Source organism: Canis lupus, chromosome 17, assembly GCF_011100685.1.
Source record: "Canis lupus familiaris isolate Mischka breed German Shepherd chromosome 17, alternate assembly UU_Cfam_GSD_1.0, whole genome shotgun sequence".
In the NCBI taxonomy this organism is placed as follows: domain Eukaryota; kingdom Metazoa; phylum Chordata; class Mammalia; order Carnivora; family Canidae; genus Canis; species Canis lupus.
This window is the reverse complement of record NC_049238.1, coordinates 60,937,179-60,955,975: the sequence shown is the minus strand read 5'-3', so window position 1 is coordinate 60,955,975 and position 18,797 is coordinate 60,937,179. Positions and strand designations below refer to the sequence as shown.

The following is an 18,797-nucleotide window of genomic DNA, read 5'->3' as shown; positions in this document are numbered from 1 at the left end:
TGAGAGGCTTAGTTGGTTACACGTCTGCCTTTGGCTCAGGGTCCTGGGATCAAGCCCAGGTTAGGCTTCCGGCTCAGTGGGGAGTCTGCTTCTCCCTCTCCCTCTGCACTCACCTACCCCATTCATGCTCTCTCAAATAAATACTTTAAAAAATTCCTCAGCCTAGCAGGCAGGATTTCCTGCTTGGCCTCCACCTATACCCACTCCAAGATTCTCAGTCAGATCTTCACCATTGCTTCCACTGCGGGCTTCTCCTTATTCTCTGAAACAGACCCTTCTCATGCCTCTAGGCTCTGGGTTCATGTGCAACTTTCTCCAATACTTCTAGTCCACAGTAGCCTCTAATTTTCTTCCACCTAATATATTGTGCCATTCTCTGAGAGAACTGAAATCCTTAACCATAGCCCACCTAAAAACATTGTTTTTGTGTGCTCCTTCTGAACACTGTAAACTCTTGAAGGTCAACTACTTCTTTGGACCTCCAATTGTCCAGGGCACTACTCATTAGCTGCTGTGTAAGTAGTTGTAGACTGATCTTAACAAGATAAAGAACAGTATTCAGTTAAGTTGCTTCTCTCCAAAGCTCCCGTCCCCGCATGCCTTAGAACAAGCATCCCCTTCTTTGGTCTAGTTTCCGTCATAGTAAAAGAGCCTACCTAGGGACGCCTGGGTGGCTCAGTGGTTGAGCATCTGCCTTTGGCTCACGGGATTGAGTCCCGCATCAGGCTGTCTACAGGGAGCCTACTTCTCCTCCCTCTGCCTGTCTCTGCCTTTCTCTGTATCTCTCATAAATAAATAAAATCTCTTTTAAAAATGGTTATTCAAAAAAAAATAAATATAAAAATGGTTATTCAAACTTAAAAATTGAAACTGGGGGTACCTGGGTGGCTCAGTGGTTGAGCATCTGCCTTTGGCTCAGGGCGTGATCCCGGAGTCCCAGGATCGAGTCCCACATTGGGCTTCCTGCATGGAGCCTGCTTCTCCCTCTATGTCTCTGCCTCTCTGTCTCTCATGAATAAATAAAATCTTAAAAAAAAAAAAAGCCTAACTAATAACAAAGCTCAACCTCACAGAAGAGGAAAACAGAACTGAGGGAAGCAGTATCTGTGGTCTTCCAAGTGACACCTTAACCCCGGGTCGGGGAAAGGAAAGAAAAGGAATCCAAAGGCCAACTCATCTCAAGCTTGCTTTGTCATTTTCCTTTCCTCCTAAACTTTTTTTTTTAAGATTTTATTTATTTATTCATGATAGACACCGAAAGAGAGAGAGGCAGAGACAAAGGCAGAGGGAGAAGCAGGCCCCATGCCAGGAGCCCGACACGGGACTCGATCCCGGGACTCCAGGACTGCGCCCGGGGCCAAAGGCAGGCACCAAACCACTGAGCCACCCAGGGATCCCCCTTTCCTCCTAAACTTGAGCAAGATTTTGACCTTTGGATTCCCAGACCCATCAGTTAAAGTAGGTTGCCACTTGGTAGGCAACAGACCTGCAGTAATTCCCTTCATATTCATTCACAGCTTTTCCTTGTCAGGTTGAAGTTGTGCAAGCGGAGGGGTGGCTGGAAGGTAGGGAATGAAGCCAGCACCAGCCTGCACCAGCCTGCAGGCAACTGACAAGGATGCAGCATCTGCTCAGGGCAACACAAAACAACACTGAGCCCGAGCTGGGGCTGGAGGGTGGAGCAGATGGTATAAAAAGAATCAGGAAGAAACAAGAGTTCTAAATAACTGATGAAAGTTTAATACATTAAAACCAGATTATTTATCATTTTTATATTACATTTGCCATTTCTGAAGAATACAAAGTAGAGGCAAATAGTGACACTTCATAAAAATGTTGATTTCCCATTCTCTTCCCTAAGACCCAGCCTCCCTCAAATATTACCTCCCACCCCCTACAGAACTCTGTCCTGAATAAAACACTTAAATACATCATAAATAGTAAATTATGAAAAAAAAATAGCAAGAATTGTTTCTTTCCTTCTTGTAAAAAAGAACATGGCAGCAAAGACAGGCAGCCAGAAACTGGCTGGGGGTGTCTAATATAGACAGTTACTTGGGGGATGGGCTAACCTACTATCAAGGCTGGGTGGGATGGAGACGGGATAGTATTCAACAATCTGCCTGAGATGCCAGACTCCCTTCTTCCCCTGACAGGAGGTAGAGGACCAGAGGGGGGACTGCAACTCTTGGAGATGGGGAACAGACGGATTACATAGCTCCCATTTCTGAGTTCTCTGCATGAGAAGGGACAAGACATGTGGCACAGCAATGATCTCACCTAGGCAAGAGTCTGCTGGGTCCCCATGAGTCTAAGTGAATATTCTCTAGCCTCATAGATACAGACTGACTGTTAAACGGACACAGGTGCCTCCTCTCCACCTCAACTCCTCGAACAGCAGAACACTGTTGGAAAACATAGGGAAGAGCAAGAAGAAACCTCCTTTTGAGAAGGATTCAAATTCATTTGATTAAGTCTTCATATTTAGAAAAACAAGCAGAATACATTTGAAATTGCAAAACAGTAATAATTGTGATGGCCTGGCAGTAAGTAGGGTCCCACCTAGCAAGGGCTCTGATCTTCCGGGCCCATGACTGCCCTACTGGTTCAACAAAAGGGGTAAGGAATACCCCATGTCCCACTCTCTCCATTCCTTCAGCCTTAAGAAATTCATCAAGAGAGAAGTTAGAGGAGCTACTCCTGGCAAAGCAGTTCCATACTTCCATTTTTCAAACACCAAGGGGCTCTTCTGAGGGAACCCCTCAAATAGGCATCTCTCCCGACATTTCTGCAGTTTTGATCTAAAAATGCCTGGCTTCAAATTGTGTGCTGTGTGCTAGCTTTTTCCTTTTTTAAGGAAAAAAAAGGAAGGTGGGAGTTGGTTTAACATCCTTACTCCCCAAAACCTTTACAAAGAATACAAGGGTCTTCTTCCAGAGAAAGCACAAAGGTGGAGATAATGTGCCAGCCAATCAGTCCTGAGGAAATTAAAGAGTCCAGCTCCTGGTGAAAGGTAGATGAAGAGGAAGAAAATCACCAGGTCCAACAACTCCACTTCCAGCAAGAAGAATGGGAGTTTGAAAACAATTCAACTGTGGAAGCCAGATGAAAACTCGTGTCACCCAACTAGAAGTGGAGAGGATGCTGCTGTCCTCAACTGTCTTGAGGCACTAATGCCCATTCATAAGGAGAGGGAAGAAGAGGTTCTTCTTCAGAAAGGAGACAGAGAGCTCCCCTAGCCTCCATTACACTCCTTTTGTGATGACCACGAAGAAGAAAACTCAGCATTGCTGGCTTTTTGGGATCACCAAACTGGTAGAATCTGGTTCCAGATCTTCTGAGTTTTTTTGCTCACTGAAAAGGGAAAGGGTGTAAGGTTAAGATGTGGACTATGAAATGAGGCAGGAATGGAATTCAAGTTAATTTCAGCCTGACTGGCAGAGTTAAGAAGTTTTCTTCTATTTAATCCCCAGATTCCAAGTATAAGGTCCCCACAAAATTTAAAAAGGCAAGCTTGACGGGGTACTCAGTCCCTCTAACCCTGCCAATTAATTCCCTGTTTCATTCCATCAGTGATCCTCTTTATACCCTTCAAAGAAAGCATTCACTGCCCTCCCACCATCCCAGACACTCACATGGGTGAACTCGGACTCTGCAACTTCAGGCTTTTCCAAGAGGGTTGAGCTAACAGGAGAAAAAAAATGGAGGCAGAGAGAAGAATCAGAAGATAAAAAAAGAGAAAAAACAATCTTCTCAAGTCAAATCTCGTACTTCTTCATATTCCACTTCAGGGTCAACTTAGGATTTAGACAGAAGAGATGAAAAAACTACCTGATTCAGTAGCATGTTGTTTTAATTAACTATTTAGCTTCTTTTTTTTTTTTTTTAAAGATTTTTTTTTTTAATTTTTTTTTTATTTATTTATGATAGTCACGGAGAGAGAGAGAGAGAGGCAGAGACATAGGCAGAGGGAGAAGCAGGCTCCATGCACCAGGAGCCTGATGTGGGATTCGATCCCAGGTCTCCAGGATCGCGCCCTGGGCCAAAGGCAGGCGCCAAACCGCTGCGCCACCCAGGGATCCCAACTATTTAGCTTCTTAAGTACTACAAGATATTTCCTAATATCCTCCTTCCTTCTGCTCTTAATTCTCAGGTGTGGTAGGCACTTAGTGATCACTGTTGCCTGATGTTTGTGCCACTGTGTAATTCTCTCCTCTTGAGTGTGAGCTGGATTTAGGGACTCTTCTTCCAGAGGACAGAATGCAGCACAGGTGATGGAAAGTCAATTCTGAGATTAGGTCACAAAAAGACCCTACACCTAGCTTCCTCTTGGGCTCGCGCTCTCTCACACTCTGCTTTGATGGAAGCCAGCTGCCACATGGAGAGCGTGTGATAAGGAACTGAGGAAGTACCACTGGCCAACAGCCTGTAAGGAACTGAATCTTGCCAACCACCACATAAGTGAGCTTGGAAGTTGATCCTCCCCCAGGATGAGCCTCCAGATGAGACTACTTCCCTGATGTACAGCTTCACTGTAACCTCCTGAGAGACCCAAGCCAGTGACACCCAGCTAAGTCACACCTAGATATTTAAGCCACGTAAAATCTGAGATAATAAATGTCTGTAGTTTTTAGCTGCCAAGTTGGGGGTGGGGGTAATTTACACAATAATAAATAATATACATTTTTGTACCTGGAAGTAAAGTGCTGCTGAACTAAAAATCTGAAAAGTGGAAGTGGCTTTGGAAGAGGGGAAGTGGGCTTTAAGGAAAGTTTTAGTGAAAGTTTAAAAGTGGGATGCCTGGGTGGCTCAGTGGTTGAGCAGTCTGCTTTTGGCTCAGGGCATGATCCTAGATCCCAGGATGGAGTCCCACATCGGGCTCTCTGTGGGGAGCCTGCTCCTCCCTCTACCTATGTCTTTGATTCTCTGTGTCTCTCATGAATAAATAAATCTTAAAAAAAAAAAAAAAAAAAGGTTTAAGGGCAGCCCCGGTGGCGCAGCGGTTTAGCGCCGCCTGCAGCCCAGGGAGTGATCCTGGAGACCCTGGATCAAGTCTCACATCAGGCTCTCTGTATGATGCCTGCTTCTCCCTCTGCCTGTGTCTCTCTGCCTCTCTCTCTCTGTCTCTATGAATAAATAAATAAATAAAATATTTTAAAAAAAGGTTTAAAAGTGCCATGAATACACTATAGAATTTTAGACTTGAATGAAGGCATTGCCAGTGTGGGTTCACAGAAAAGAAAAATCTTATTGGAGACTGAAGGAAAGGGGATTCCCTGTGCTATAGTGGGACAAAGTTCTGCAACAATGTCATGCACGGTTATGTGAAAAGGAGAATATGGGTCTAATGCATTGAGTGATCGAGCTAGGGAGAATTCTAACCAGAATGCTAAAGGTGCCACCTGGTTCCTTCTTAATGCTTACAGTAAAATATGACAGAGGAAGAAAATTCAGTGAATTTAATAAAAGGAAGACTTGCCAGGACTTGATGGTTTTGAACATTCTGAGCCCCTCTAGATAGTAAACAATGCTTACATTAAGAAACAACTTGTGAGTAAGGATAAAACCTGGGTACTGCCAGGAAAATGTGGTCTAAAGAAAAAGCCAAGGGTATGACTATAAAACATTTTTTTAAGACTGGAAAAATCAAAGTTGGTTCCTTAGAATAATATTCAAGAAAAGGCCATTCAAAAAGATTAATGTCTCCTAGATCCTCTCAACTTCCCAACAGGATCTCTCATAAGCACAGGGCTTATGAAAGAGGTATCTGTGGGTGTGACTTTTGTCTAGAGGACTGAATCCCAGTGAGACTCACAGGAGGCCCACAAAATCTTTGAGGGCACTCTAAAAGCAGAAACATTATCAGCTTGAACTGAAAGGGACAGACACGGTGCAAAATGAAGAAACCACTGGACCCCAAAATTGTACTGGCAGGAAGCAGACTGAGAAAACTACTCAGCTGCAAACACATTCTAGCTTTCATAAAAAAGGAAGATCCAGGAAGCAAAACCAAGAGTTCAAAGGGTGGAGCCAAGAGTCACGGAGAATTACTCCCATGCCTTTTCCCTGTATGTCCCCTGATCAAAGAAACTCTAACAATTGCTGGATTTTGGACTAGCTATGCAAAGTGACTACTCTGTGCCTTGCTCACTCCTTTTTTTGAACAGGAATGTGTTCAGTGGTTACCTACTTACTGCCTCATCACTGTCTGCTGGGTGTGTAGGGAGAAAACAGCTGTCTTTTTAGTTTCACAAGTCCAAATACTGAGAGCAGCTATACTTAAGGAACACCACCTGGGGAAGTTCATCCAAACCAAGACCTAATTCAGATGACAAAATTCTGGAATTTAAGCTGCTGCTGTAATGGGACGAGACTTTTGAAGACCATGGGAGCAAATGAATGCATTTCACACATGGAGGGATATGAATCATTGGGGGCCAGAAGACAAGACTGTGATAGGTTGATTTTTTAGGTGGCTTCCAAATGAGCTCTGCTTCCTGGTATTCACACTGTTCTGTAATCTATTCCTTTTGAGTGTGGGCTACATTTAGTGACTAAAATGAAGTACAGGTGACAGAATGCCAATCCTGAGATTAGGTCACAAAAAGACTATGGCTTCTACATAGGTGCATGCTTGTTCGCCCTGAGGGTAGCGAGCTGCTATGTTTTCAGTTGCCCTAAGGAGAGGCTCATGTGGCAAAGAACCAAGGGAGGCTCCCAGCCAATAGCCAGCAAGGAACTAAGGCCCTCTGTCTACCAACCCACAAGGAACTGAATCTTGCCAATAAGCATATAAATGAGCTTAGAAATGAAGCCTCTCAGTTGAACCTCCAGACAAGATGGGAGCCCTGGCCAACACCTCATGAAAGACCTTGACCCAGAAAACCCAGCTAAGCTGTACCCACATTCCTAACCCACAGAAACCATGATACATGTTTGTTATTTTAAGACACTAAGTTTTGGGTTAATTTATTATGATGGAATAATCAACACACCATGTAACATTAAATCATAATCTTTTACCGGATCCTTTTATAAGATTGACTATTCATTTTCTTCACTGCCCAGGAATTTTTCCAGGCTTACAAAGTAAGCTGAGAATTCTCACCTAACTCACCAGGAGATAAAGGGTTAGCTGGGAGGAATTTTGACTATCAGAATAGTCTGCACACTCCCCTAAAGATGCAGAGATGTTGACACACTTCTCCAAATCACTAAAGATGAACTAAAGGAAAGTAAACCTGCAAAAATCTAGTGAAGAGCAAAAGATAAACAATGATCTCTTGAAAAAACAAAATTATGGAGGTTCCCAAGGACCTGAAGAGAGAGATGAAAGGATTATATAAAGAGGCCAAGGAACCAACCTTGTAGTTTGCATTGGCAAAGTCTCTCCAACTACAGGTGAGAAATAGGGGTCAGGAATAGTCGAAACCTCACTGATTTTCTCCAAAGGTGGAGTCTGAGGTAAAACATCAGGACGACCGAAGTGGACGCCTGGAAAAAAGAAAAGGGAAGAAAATCAATCAATAAAAAAGAAGACAAAATGGGGTGGGGGAAATACAGAGGGAAAAAATGTAGCAACTTGGCTTTTCCTGGACAGGAATGGGGAGTAGAGGTCCTAGGCAGATAAGATAGGGTTCAGAAGGAAGGGAGGGAGCGCCCAATCACATGGGAACCCCAGCCCTGGCGCTGACCTGGCTCCACTTCCGCCTTGGTTGTCACTTGTGCCTTGTGCTCCCCAGAGACCGATGTCTGGTAAGTAATGCAGGAGTTGCCGCTGGGGCCTGCTCGCCGAGAGAAAGATGAGCCAGACCGAAACTTTTTGGAAGGAGAGGGCTTCACTTCAAAAGGGAAAGAGAGAGCCTACTTAGCACCCACCTGAGAAACCATCACCAAGACATAGCCACAAGTCACTAGCATCCCCAACACAAACCCAAAGGTGCTCTGCAAAGCGGGAAGGACTAGTGTCAACAAAGACAGGCTCTATGAACTACTCTTCAGAGGAGAGGGTGTACACCTTGGTTCACTTCACTTTGGAAAGCAGAGAACCTAGAGGAAAGGAGACACATACATATCTTTCCCCTACTACATGCAACTTCCTTGGCTTCACTTCCACCCGAGGAGATGTCCTCCATTCCGTCACTCCCTGGTTCTTTAATAGCAGCCTCCAGTCCAAGCTGACGAAGAGGACCCTCTCACTCTGCATCCTTGTAGCACTTAGCACTCGGCACCATGATACTTTACACTTGCTTATATGTCACTCTGCAAAGACTTTGAAAGGATTCTCCATGTTTCTTAAGACTGTCTGGCATACCTAAGTTCTCTCTGCCACACTGAGGGACGACTGAGGCCCTATGATGAAGAGATGGGAAGAAGGAGTTGGAAGTCTGCCAGCAGCAGCAGCATTGGAAGGTTTGGAAAGAAGAATACTGGCACATTCCAACCAAGAAAGTTGAGGGAAGAGAGTAAGAATCACTGCTAAGCATAAATCAGTAAATGCTTCTCCAAGCCTCTGATCCTAGTCTGAGAATTCCTTGGCACTAAGGATAAGAGAAAACAGAACACCGGTAATATCCTTGCCTGTCTCTGTCTAGAAGGCTGGCTCTATCTTGGCCTATGGCATGGATCCTACTCCCATGACGACACATTCTCCCTCCCCAGAACGTGTTTCCAGAAATGGCCCTCACCTCAATGATGCATGAAGGGAGAGCCAGGGGAAAAGCAGCAACTCGGAAACCATGGGGACGGACAAAGTGACATAAAGACAGGTAGCAGCTCTCACGGGACATAGGTGGAGCAGAAAGGGCTTTGGCAGTTCCCTGGCAGAGGTGTCTTGCCCACCCATCTCCCGGAGCAAGGGAATCCCTGGGGGGTCATCTGGTAGTAACCACTTACAGGGTATCTTCTTGAACACTGTGTTGCACATGAAGCGCTGGAACCGTTCAGCATAGAAGCCTGGGCGGTGCACCGAGACGGTGTCCTGCAGAGCAGAGAGAGGGCTGCATGGTTAAAGAGGGAGAGGCCCAGCAAGAGAATCACTGTTTAGTCCAAGGGCCATTTTCTCCCAGGCTGAGACCCTAACCAAAGGGTAGAACCCACAAATGAAGAATGAAAGAAATTGAGGGAGCAAATCAGAACTGAAGGAGGCAGGAGGACAGCCTCTAGCAAACTTATTGATACTCACTCCATCATGTACCAGGGCTTTCCAAGAGTGCTCCAACTTCTTAACAAACCTGCCAAGAAAAATGTGTATCACCAGAGTCACATAGTTTTTAAATGACACAGTTATCTCTTACGGAGCTAAAGAAGCTGGAAAAGAATTCCCTCTCTCACACTGGCTTTCCAAGGAACAGACACAATAATACTCATTCAGCACAGAGATCAAAGCTGTTTCTAGGAAAGTCAATTACCTCCCCTGAGGAAAAAGTGTAGTTAACATGTCCCTGGCAAGTCAGGGACAAGAACACTGACTGCAAAAAAGGAGAAATGAAGGGACAGATGGGCACACCTGGAAGGGGAGATGACAATACCCTGAACCAGTAAACCGAGTATTGCCCAGTCCTCGTTAGTAGCTGAAATCTTACAGGGGTAAAACTGGGATCCAGCATTACCAGCATCTCCCTCACTACCACTTCACTGCTTCAGTTCCATAGGTTAATACTTGGCACAGAACACAGTGGTCCTCTTGTTTTTCCTCCAAGGAAAAGAGGAACATGTTTCCAGCTATATCCCAATGTGGAGTATGACTCACCTCACAGGTTTTTCACAAAGAGCCAGACAGATGGTGTATTCTACCCAGGTGCTTCTGAGAACTGACTCAGCTCTGCACAGAGGTGTATGTTATGTTTGGGAAGATGGCAGGGTAACGAAGCCAGGGAGACAGGCAAAATCAAGGAAATAAACCACCATTTGAAACCTAACTGAGGTAAGCAGCTAGACTGCAATTCACTGTTCCTGTTTCAGGGAGAATTTAGTGATAAACCCATCCAGAAAAGAAATGAGTGGTCATCCGCAACCATTCTGCCCCCTCATTTGGGATCCATATGTTCCTCACCTGTAAGACTGGAGAATGTCAATGATCCCAATATAAAGCAGCAGCCTTTCCCCTTTACTATTACGGGCAGGGATGCCACCCATACTGTTCCGGAAGACAAGAAGAAAACAGTAAGAAAATCTCCACCCTAGCATATTGGGGCTTCTCTTAACCTCGAATCAGATCAGGACAGGCAACTGAGACATCAATATAACTGTCCCAGCTTCCATGAACTGGGGAAGAGTTAAAATCTTCCTCTAACCCCAAGAGCGACTCTGCAGTATGTATTATAACCTCTTTCTCTCCAAGTCTCACATGCCTGCCTCTCCAGCCCCAATTCCACCAAAGAGACTCTAAAGTTACCCCTACTCAGCAACACATGACACCCTCAAGTAACCTGAACTTCCTCAGTACTTTCATATTTTAATTCACGCCCACTAGGACACTCTTCTTGAGAGTCACAGTAAAGTATACCTTAAAAATGAAACCATCTACAAGACATTTATGATGCTCCAATAAATACACTTCCTTGATAGATCCATGATGGTAAGAAAGATGCCTTCCATAAAGTTGCCTATAGTAAATTACTTATGAGGAAGTTATAATATGCAGACATGTGTCTAAGACTCTGAGTATATATTTTTTTTTTGGTGTTTTAATTTTTTTTTTTTTTTTTTTTTTGGTGTTTTAATTTTGAAAAGCTCTCCTTCCTGGGTGGACTACAAATCCCCAATTTAAGACCTCTTCTTTTCCTTTCACATTCTTAAGAAGGCTTGTTCTACAGTTTTCTAAGCCTTAATACTGTTAACTTCTCTGCTGAATTGGGGCTACTCTTAACCCAAAAGCTGTATCTTTTCCTCAGTGAGTCTACACTCCCCTTCCCACCGCCCATGAACCCACTTACTGGTCATCAGTCTCCATAGTGCCGCCTCGCCTTGCCTCGCCCTGGATGGATTCCATAGCTGTGGAATAGAGGGCCTTTTGGGGGGCTGGTTTGCGAGTGTCAGCTGAGCACTGTGCTTCATTGCCTAAGGGCTCTCGCTGTGCGTGATCTATGTTATGAATTGACATCAAGAGGCTATAGTCCATTATCTTGAAGCTCTGCAACACCTGAAGGTAGGAAAAAAGCCATGTTCTGAGCCTTGGGAAGTAAGAGGACTTTTTTTCAGGGTCTCACAGCTTTCCTAATTCAACTTTTTTTTTTTTTTAAGATTTGAGAGAGAGGTGTGTGTACAGGGAGGGGAAGGGACAGAGGGAGAGGGAAACTTTGGCAGACTCCCTGCTCAGCGTGGAGCACAGATCATCCAAACAACCCTACCTCATGACCTGATCCAAAACCAAGAGTCAGACACTCAACTGACTGCACCATCCAGGTGCCCCTAAAGATTTTATTTTCAAGTAATCTCTACACCCAGCATGGTGGGCTCAAATTCACAACTCCAAGACCAAGAGTTGCATGCTCTACCAATTGAGACAGCCAGGTGCCCCAAGATTCAATTATTCTTGACAGGCAACCTCCAAAATTAACTACAGACTTATCCTATGTTCCTCCTACTCCCTGGTGAAGAATTTATTAACCTCCTTGGTCACTCATTATTTCTATCCCTTCAGCTTTTTTCTATTTGAGTAAATATATATTAGGTCATTGCCTAGCCCACAACACCCTGTTTGTTCTTTCTTTGTATCGCTTAGTGAAAAGAACATCAGAGTCTCAAGGAAATGAGGAATACATATTTGTGCTATAAAGAATTCATAAGGAAGGTCTGGTAAAAGTACATTTTGTGATGGAGTAGATCTGTTGCAGGACCTTATATGACCAGCTTCGACTTAGTTCAGTATTTACTGAAGCCCTACCATCTGCAGGCATTATGCCTGTCTATGGGGATACAAAAATACTCAAGAGAGTTTCTGTTCTAAACAATATCATAGGGCAGCCCTGGTGGCTCAGCAGTTTAGTGCCGCCTTCAGCCTAGGGCCTGATCCTGGAGACCCAGGATCGAGTCCTATGTCGGGCTCCCCGCATGGAGCCTGCTTCTCCTTCTGCCTGTGTCTCTGCCTCTCTCTCTCTCTCTCTGTGTCTCTCATGAATAAATAAATAAAATATTTAAAAATAAATAAATAAATAAACAAACAATATCATAATTTAAGAAAAGAAACAAATGTAAAAATAAATCCAATACAGTCTAATATGTGCAACAACAGAAGTGCTTACGTGATTGATAGGACAGAGCATCAGGAAGTGATATATAACTAAGTTTAGGAAGAATAAATTAGAAAATAAGTCCAAAGAAATAAAAGAAAGAATAGTCCAAGGCCTAGAAGCATGAAACAGCACATTACCTTCAGGTAGGTATAATCTGGCACTGCTAAAAGAGAAAATGCAAAGGACAGGTGTGGCAGATTACAGAGATTGCTAGGGGTAAAACAATGACAGGCCCAATGCATCATATTAAGGAACCTGGATTATATCCTATAGTTCTCAACCCTCTTTCCATCCCAGAACAGGGTGCAAAAAAGTATACTCCCAATAGTTCCAATAGTTTCAGTAGCCCACTTTGGTGATGCAGCTTAACCAAAGGTGGTTTGCTAGGCTGGTGGAGAAAAGGAGGAAAAAAGCATAGGAATGATTCTTAAGCATAGTTTGAAAACAACTCTCTGCTCTGCATCCAGTCCTTTCAACCAAAGAAGCCAAACTAAAATAGGCCATTACCTTACAGGTAGATGCAGAGTAAGCAAAGGACAAGGATGGACGTTACGGAGTGAGTAGAGGAAGACAATCCTACAACAGCAGTTGAGAAAGAAACAATCAGAGATGTAAAAAAATCAATAGAGAAAGGTGTCACAAAAAACAAAAGAAGGTACACTAAGAAAGCAGAAATAGGGATTCCTGGGTGGCGCAGCAGTTTAGCGCCTGCCTTTGGCCCAGGGCGCGATCCTGGAGACCCGGGATCGAATCCCACGTCGGGCTCCCGGTGCATGGAGCCTGCTTCTCCCTCTGCCTGTGTCTCTGCCTCTCTCTCTCTCTCTCTCTGTGACTATCATAAATAAATAAAAAAATTAAAAAAAAAAAAAGAAAGCAGAAATAGTCAACTGTCAAGCTGCAGAAAATTCAAGGAAGGACGGAGAAGTATTTTCTATTTGGCATCCCAGGTAGTCACTAGGGAGAGTAGCTCAACTGAAGGGGTGAGAGCAAAAGCCATGACAGTAGATTGAGGCAGGAATAGAAGATAAATAAAAAGAAAAAATAGAAGCATCATTACATGGAGACATTGAAAAAAGAATTGTCCTAACTTTAAGATAGAAGAAATAAAAGTTTGTATGTAGAAAGAAAACAGCTAGTAGAGGCTGAAGCCAGGGGAAGGAAAGGAAGGAAGTTGTGAAACAAAACCCTAAAGAAACAGTCCTGCAAAAGGGATTGACCTGGAAAACAAGCCACCAAGTTGGGCAAAAAGGAGATTAAAGATGAGTAAGGGTAGGGGTGCCTGGGTGGCTTAGTCATCTGCCTTTGGCACAGGTCATGTGGGATCGAGCCCCACATCAGGCTCCTTGCTCAGTAGGGAGCCTGTTTCTTCCTCTCCCTCTGCCTGCCACTCCCCCTGTTTGTGTTCTCTGTCAAATAAATAAAATCTTTTAAAAAAAAAAAAGGATGGTAAGCATAGATATGTTTATAAACTGGGGATGGGAGCAGGACAAAAGGATGGTACAGAATAGAAGAGTGAGGTAGTCTGGTGAGAAACAAGGCTGGGGGATAAGAGTTAGAAAATGGTTTGGAGAGAGTGCCAATCATGTGATATCTTGTGCTGAGAGGGAACAGGAAGTGGACTGGTGAACAATCCTGAGGCTGAATAGCAACAACCTGTAGAGATGCTGCTAGACACAGGTATGTGATTTCCTTCAGCAGCAATCAGCTTCCAAGATACAAATCTGGATTTGGCAGGCAGGACAAAGATCTGAGGAATGATAGTGCTGGTATGAAAATAAGGAGACTGTAGAATTATGAAGCCGAGCAGAGGTACAGAAGAAAATAAAGCTACGTTGAGGAGGATCAACAGAGAGAATGTAAAAATGTAAAGGCTCAGCTATAACTACTGTGAAAGTTATTTTAAATGAAGTCTGGGACATATGGAGATAAGGAACTGAGTCCTATCTCCCACAGATTTGATGCCTAAGAACAATAAACTGTTTTAGTGGCTGAGATTTTTGGTATCTGAGAGGAAAGGAAATACAACAAACTCACCAAACAGTCACGCTGTAGGGTCTTACACAGAGCATTGTACATGTCAGCATCCAAAAAAAGACCATCTGGAATGTCTTGTAAGAAGTCTAGGTCTTTAAAGGTAGGGAGAGGCTTCTCTCGCTCTTTTTGGGAAGCCCGTCGTTTGTAGGTTGAGCCCTTGAGGTCATATTTGATGTGCATCTTGACCGACCGTGGTAAGAGATTGTTCATCACCACAATTCGAATGTTCTTACCACCTGCCTGCACACAATACAGTCCATAGAACTTAGGTAGCAAAGTGCGAGGATTCTGGTTGAGGTTCTGAGGGCATAAAAAAAGAAGTTGGAAAGGAAGTCAGCTGATTTTCAGTGAAAATAAAGGGTAAAAGTTGCCACTCACTTTCCTTTGTCTGCTACATGGGATTCAGGTACAATCTATCTGCCCATAAGCCCACATCTTATTTGTTTACAATTTCCCAATACATCTATCTCAGTGAATGGATCATCACCAAGCTGAGCCACAGACCCTCCAATACAGTACCATTCAGGATTCTCAATGTATGATAGGTATACTCTTTCAGAGAGATTTAAGCAAAGATCATGTTGAAAAAGTCTTAACTCTAAGCCCTTGGTATAGTAAATTCTTGCAGGTGTGATGCAAAGCAAAACTAACTTCTCCAGAAGTTCTGAGTGCAGTCAGAGTAACATGGAGTAGAGTACTATCAGGAGAAGTAACCAACCTCATTCCCCTAGTGTAGGAGGTGGACTAAGAACAGAAAACAAAATTATCACTGAATTTCAACTTCGGGTAGGATGGTCTAAGTTAAATAACCCTTAAAATAGGACAGATAGGGGTGTCAGGGTGGCTCAGTCGGTTAAATGTCTGCCTTTGGCTCAGGTCATGATCCCAGGGTCCTGGGATTGAGTCCCACAATGGGCTCCTTGCTCAGTGGGGAGTCTGCTTCTCCCTCTCCCTCTGCCATTCCCCCCACTCGTGCTCTCACAAATAAATACAATCTTTTATAAGTAAATAAACAAAACAAACAAAATCCCTTTTAGCCCCAGAAAGGCAAGAGAAATGGGACAAAAAGTCCCAAAATGAACTAACTATGTCTCTAAGACAGAAGTGCTGACACTGTGATGCTCTGCTGAAGATAGCCCCCCAGCCTCATGCAGGAGTGGAGTAGGCAGCACAGGTAGCCAGTGCTCGTCTTCCCTCACCATGTAGTATCCTGGAAGCAGCTTCTGCAGAAACTCCGCCTCTTTATGCTGGACCGTTTTGATGATGAATTCATCGTCACTGGACACGTAGAAGAGGGAACCACTAGCCCCAGAGCTGCAGAGTTCAATCAGTGGTTCATTGCAAAGGGAGTACTAGAGTCCAAAAAGTAGACAAGAAGTTCAGAAATACCAGGGCCTATCCAATCAGAAATTAAATACACAGATGCAATTCTGTTCTAAAGGAAAACTAGAGCAAGACTGTGGAGAGAGGGTCTTCCTTTGGGAGGATCCCTCTGATACTGGAGTCAACAGGGTCCTGAGAACTGGAAGCTTACCAAGTAATCATCAGGCCGGATACCAAATAACTCCCGAAAGTAACGGAAGGCAACAGGTGCATAGGTCTTGAACCGAAAGTCATTGTAGTGATGAGCAGGGGTCAAGTTACTCCCTTCACTGTGGGGTTAAATAGAAAAAGTGGTAATTTACCATTCCCTGTCCACCCTGAGCAGCCACTCAGAGTAAACCAGAGGCAGGTCAATACATCCCCCTCCTGAGAGAATGAGAGGGAGCAAATGAGTCAGTTACTTAGTGGGACATAGCCACAGCACGGGGATTAAGACATGGCATAAGGAATCACATTGCCTCCTACTTAGTGCACTGAATTGCTTTTTAGGGCTCAGACCAGAGGCTTATGGAAACATTCAAAGGAGAGTATCTACTCTCTGAATTCTCTATTCCCACATCACCCCGACTAAGATCAAGTTGAGGACTGGACATTGGGCACATGCCTAAATTAGACCTGAACCCCTAAAACTGCCCTGAGGTTGATATGAAAAAGCCACACTTCCAGGACATTCTGTTGAACATCAACCTCTGTACCTGGGGAAGAAGATACTCTCCACCACATAGAAGTCTTGCATGAGGACATCACGCTCTGGTTTGGTACTCAGGCTTCCCACAGTGTGAGTAATGCCTAACTGGATGGCACCTTTCAAGGCAGATGAGGTTGTCTGAGAAATAGAAGAGAAATGAGAGGAAATTTTCTAATATTAAATCTGATCTGAACAATAACGGTGTACACATGCATGGCAGGAGGGGGAAGTACAGAATTAGAGGACGCTTGCTTGTTTTTTGCTGCTGTTCTTGTTTTAACAAAGGATTTATAACCTTGGAAAATAATATGTGTGGAAACACACAATAATTAAAAAAAAAAAGAACAATAAAAACTCAGGAAGGAAGAGCCACAAGCACTCAGAAGCAAGCAAATGCCCAGGGGGTTCCGTGGGTGGCTCAGTGGTTCAGCGTCTGCCTTTGGCCCAGGGCGTGATCCTGGAGTCCGGGGATCGAGTCCTACTTCGGGCTCCCTGCATGGAGCCTGCTTTCTCCCTCTGCCTGTGTCTCTGCCTCTCTCTCGCTCTCTCTCTCTCAATCTGTCTCTCATAAATAAATAAACAAAATCTAAAAAAAAAAAAAAGGCAAATGCCCTTCTAAGTACTCCAGACTAAGCCGGGGCAGTCCAGTTCCTCTTTCCTCTTGCTTTACATGGTAGTTAAGCCTGGTAAAGACTAGAAGGGTATAAAGATACACAGTAGCAAAGGCAGGACTGTCTGAGTCAGCCTCAGCTAGGCAAGGTGTTCCTGCCTAACCCTATCTATATTTGGAAGTCTCTATCCATATCAACATTTGGAAGATATGTTATACTGAGAGAACAATCTTAAGTCTCACTCCAGATTCCCGCCCCCATCTTATCTGGGGCTCTACAAACATTTTATTCATGTAATAGAGAATGTAACTAAAATTAACTGGTATTCTGATAACTACCTGGCTACAGAAGTTTCAGTTCTTTAAAGCAGGTCCTGACTGGTGTCCCAAGGACGACAAGAGTGGCAAAAAGAGTTCCTAATTGAAGAAGAAAGCCTGAAAGACTCAAATTATTTCTCAGAGAAATATTTAGATTTAAAATCATACTGTGGTCAAAACACAAATTCAAGAGCCTCACTCTTACAATGCCATGGGAAATACCACACCATCTAGATCTGTACTGTCTACAACACTAGCCACTGGCCACATATGGCTATTTAAGTTAATTAAAATAAAAATAAATAGAAAATTTGCCTTCTCAGTCTTACCAGCCACATTCAAGTATGATTAGTGGCCACTACTGGATAACACATATTATAGCACATTTCAATCAGTGTAGAAAGTTCTACTGGACAGTTTTGTTCTAAATGATTTCCCTCATCTCTAACTCTCACCAAGTATTAAATTACTTGTATTTCTACTCAGTCCTCATTAAGCACTAAAAAGATGACTAGAGGGGTGCCTGGCTGGGTCAGTTAGTAGAGGATATGACTCTTAATCTCAGGGTCACAAGTTTGAGCTCCATGTTGAGTACAGAGATTATTTTATTTTTTCATTTTAAGTAGGCCCCATGCCCAATGTGGGGCTCAAATTCACGACCTTGAGATCAAGAGTCACACGCTCTACCGACTGAGGCAGCTAGGGTGCCCCAGTAGATATTACAAAAAAAAAAAAAAAATGTATCTATATCTATCTAGATTTTTAAGTGTGCACCTCTCTATTAGCCTAGAAATTCATCCTTTGTCTCAATGTTCAAGCACATAAACAGAGCTCAATAAACATCTGTTGAATTAACAAGAGCCTTAAGCCCATTCCCAGAGAGGATTAGGCCCCTGACAGATACAAGTCCACCTCTATTACTTAGACAAGGCCATAAATGCAGAAGACACAAACATGAAAAATTTATGCGTGCCAGAATTTAGGACTTCAAGAAATCTTCATACGCCATATCAAACAAGATATAAATACTCAATGGAAAAGTGAACACTGCCCCTTGGGAAGCCTGAGCACCTCCCAAAGTGGTCCAGAACTGAAATTCACTTTAAAGTCCAAATTGTTTGAATGCTTTTGTATAAAGGCTTAGAATATCAAGAAATGAGACAGAATGTGGAGAATAATACCAACGGAGATAGACTTATCCCTTCCTGGAGTCAGATCAAAGGGTTCCATCCAGACACACCTTTTTATATGTTGTCTCTCCTGAGGAATCAACACCTCGGTGGCCTATTTTCTTGATGGGCATGCCAGAGGCATAAGGCACCTGGGAAAAGAAGAGTCAGTATTAGCACATGATCCCCATGTAACACACCCACCATACAGCTACTGTGATTGTACATTAAAACAAGGTGAAACACTCAACCTACTTGTTCTAGATTAAGAACATTTTATAAAATCTTCATAAGGGATCCCTGGGTGGCGCAGCGGTTTGGCGCCTGCCTTTGGCCCAGGGCGCGATCCTGGAGACCCG

General features: G+C 43.7%; 1 protein-coding gene across 1 annotated transcript in view; it reads right to left on the bottom strand.

Annotated features, from left to right (window-relative positions):
* Positions 1-1,717: 1,717 nt before the first annotated feature.
* PIP5K1A (phosphatidylinositol-4-phosphate 5-kinase type 1 alpha) overlaps positions 1,718-18,797 on the bottom strand; it is a 38,991-nt gene continuing 21,911 nt past the window's right edge. Inside the window, exons 3-15 of the mRNA NM_001136563.1 lie at positions 18,510-18,590; positions 16,349-16,479; positions 15,805-15,922; positions 15,470-15,622; positions 14,271-14,570; positions 10,938-11,143; positions 10,055-10,138; positions 9,185-9,233; positions 8,896-8,980; positions 7,695-7,841; positions 7,365-7,494; positions 3,636-3,684; positions 1,718-3,354 (exon numbers count right to left, since the gene is read on the bottom strand). Of these exons, the coding sequence (NP_001130035.1) occupies positions 3,352-3,354; positions 3,636-3,684; positions 7,365-7,494; positions 7,695-7,841; positions 8,896-8,980; positions 9,185-9,233; positions 10,055-10,138; positions 10,938-11,143; positions 14,271-14,570; positions 15,470-15,622; positions 15,805-15,922; positions 16,349-16,479; positions 18,510-18,590 (1,536 nt within the window). The 3' untranslated portion in view covers positions 1,718-3,351. The remainder of the gene's footprint in view (positions 3,355-3,635; positions 3,685-7,364; positions 7,495-7,694; positions 7,842-8,895; positions 8,981-9,184; positions 9,234-10,054; positions 10,139-10,937; positions 11,144-14,270; positions 14,571-15,469; positions 15,623-15,804; positions 15,923-16,348; positions 16,480-18,509; positions 18,591-18,797) is intronic.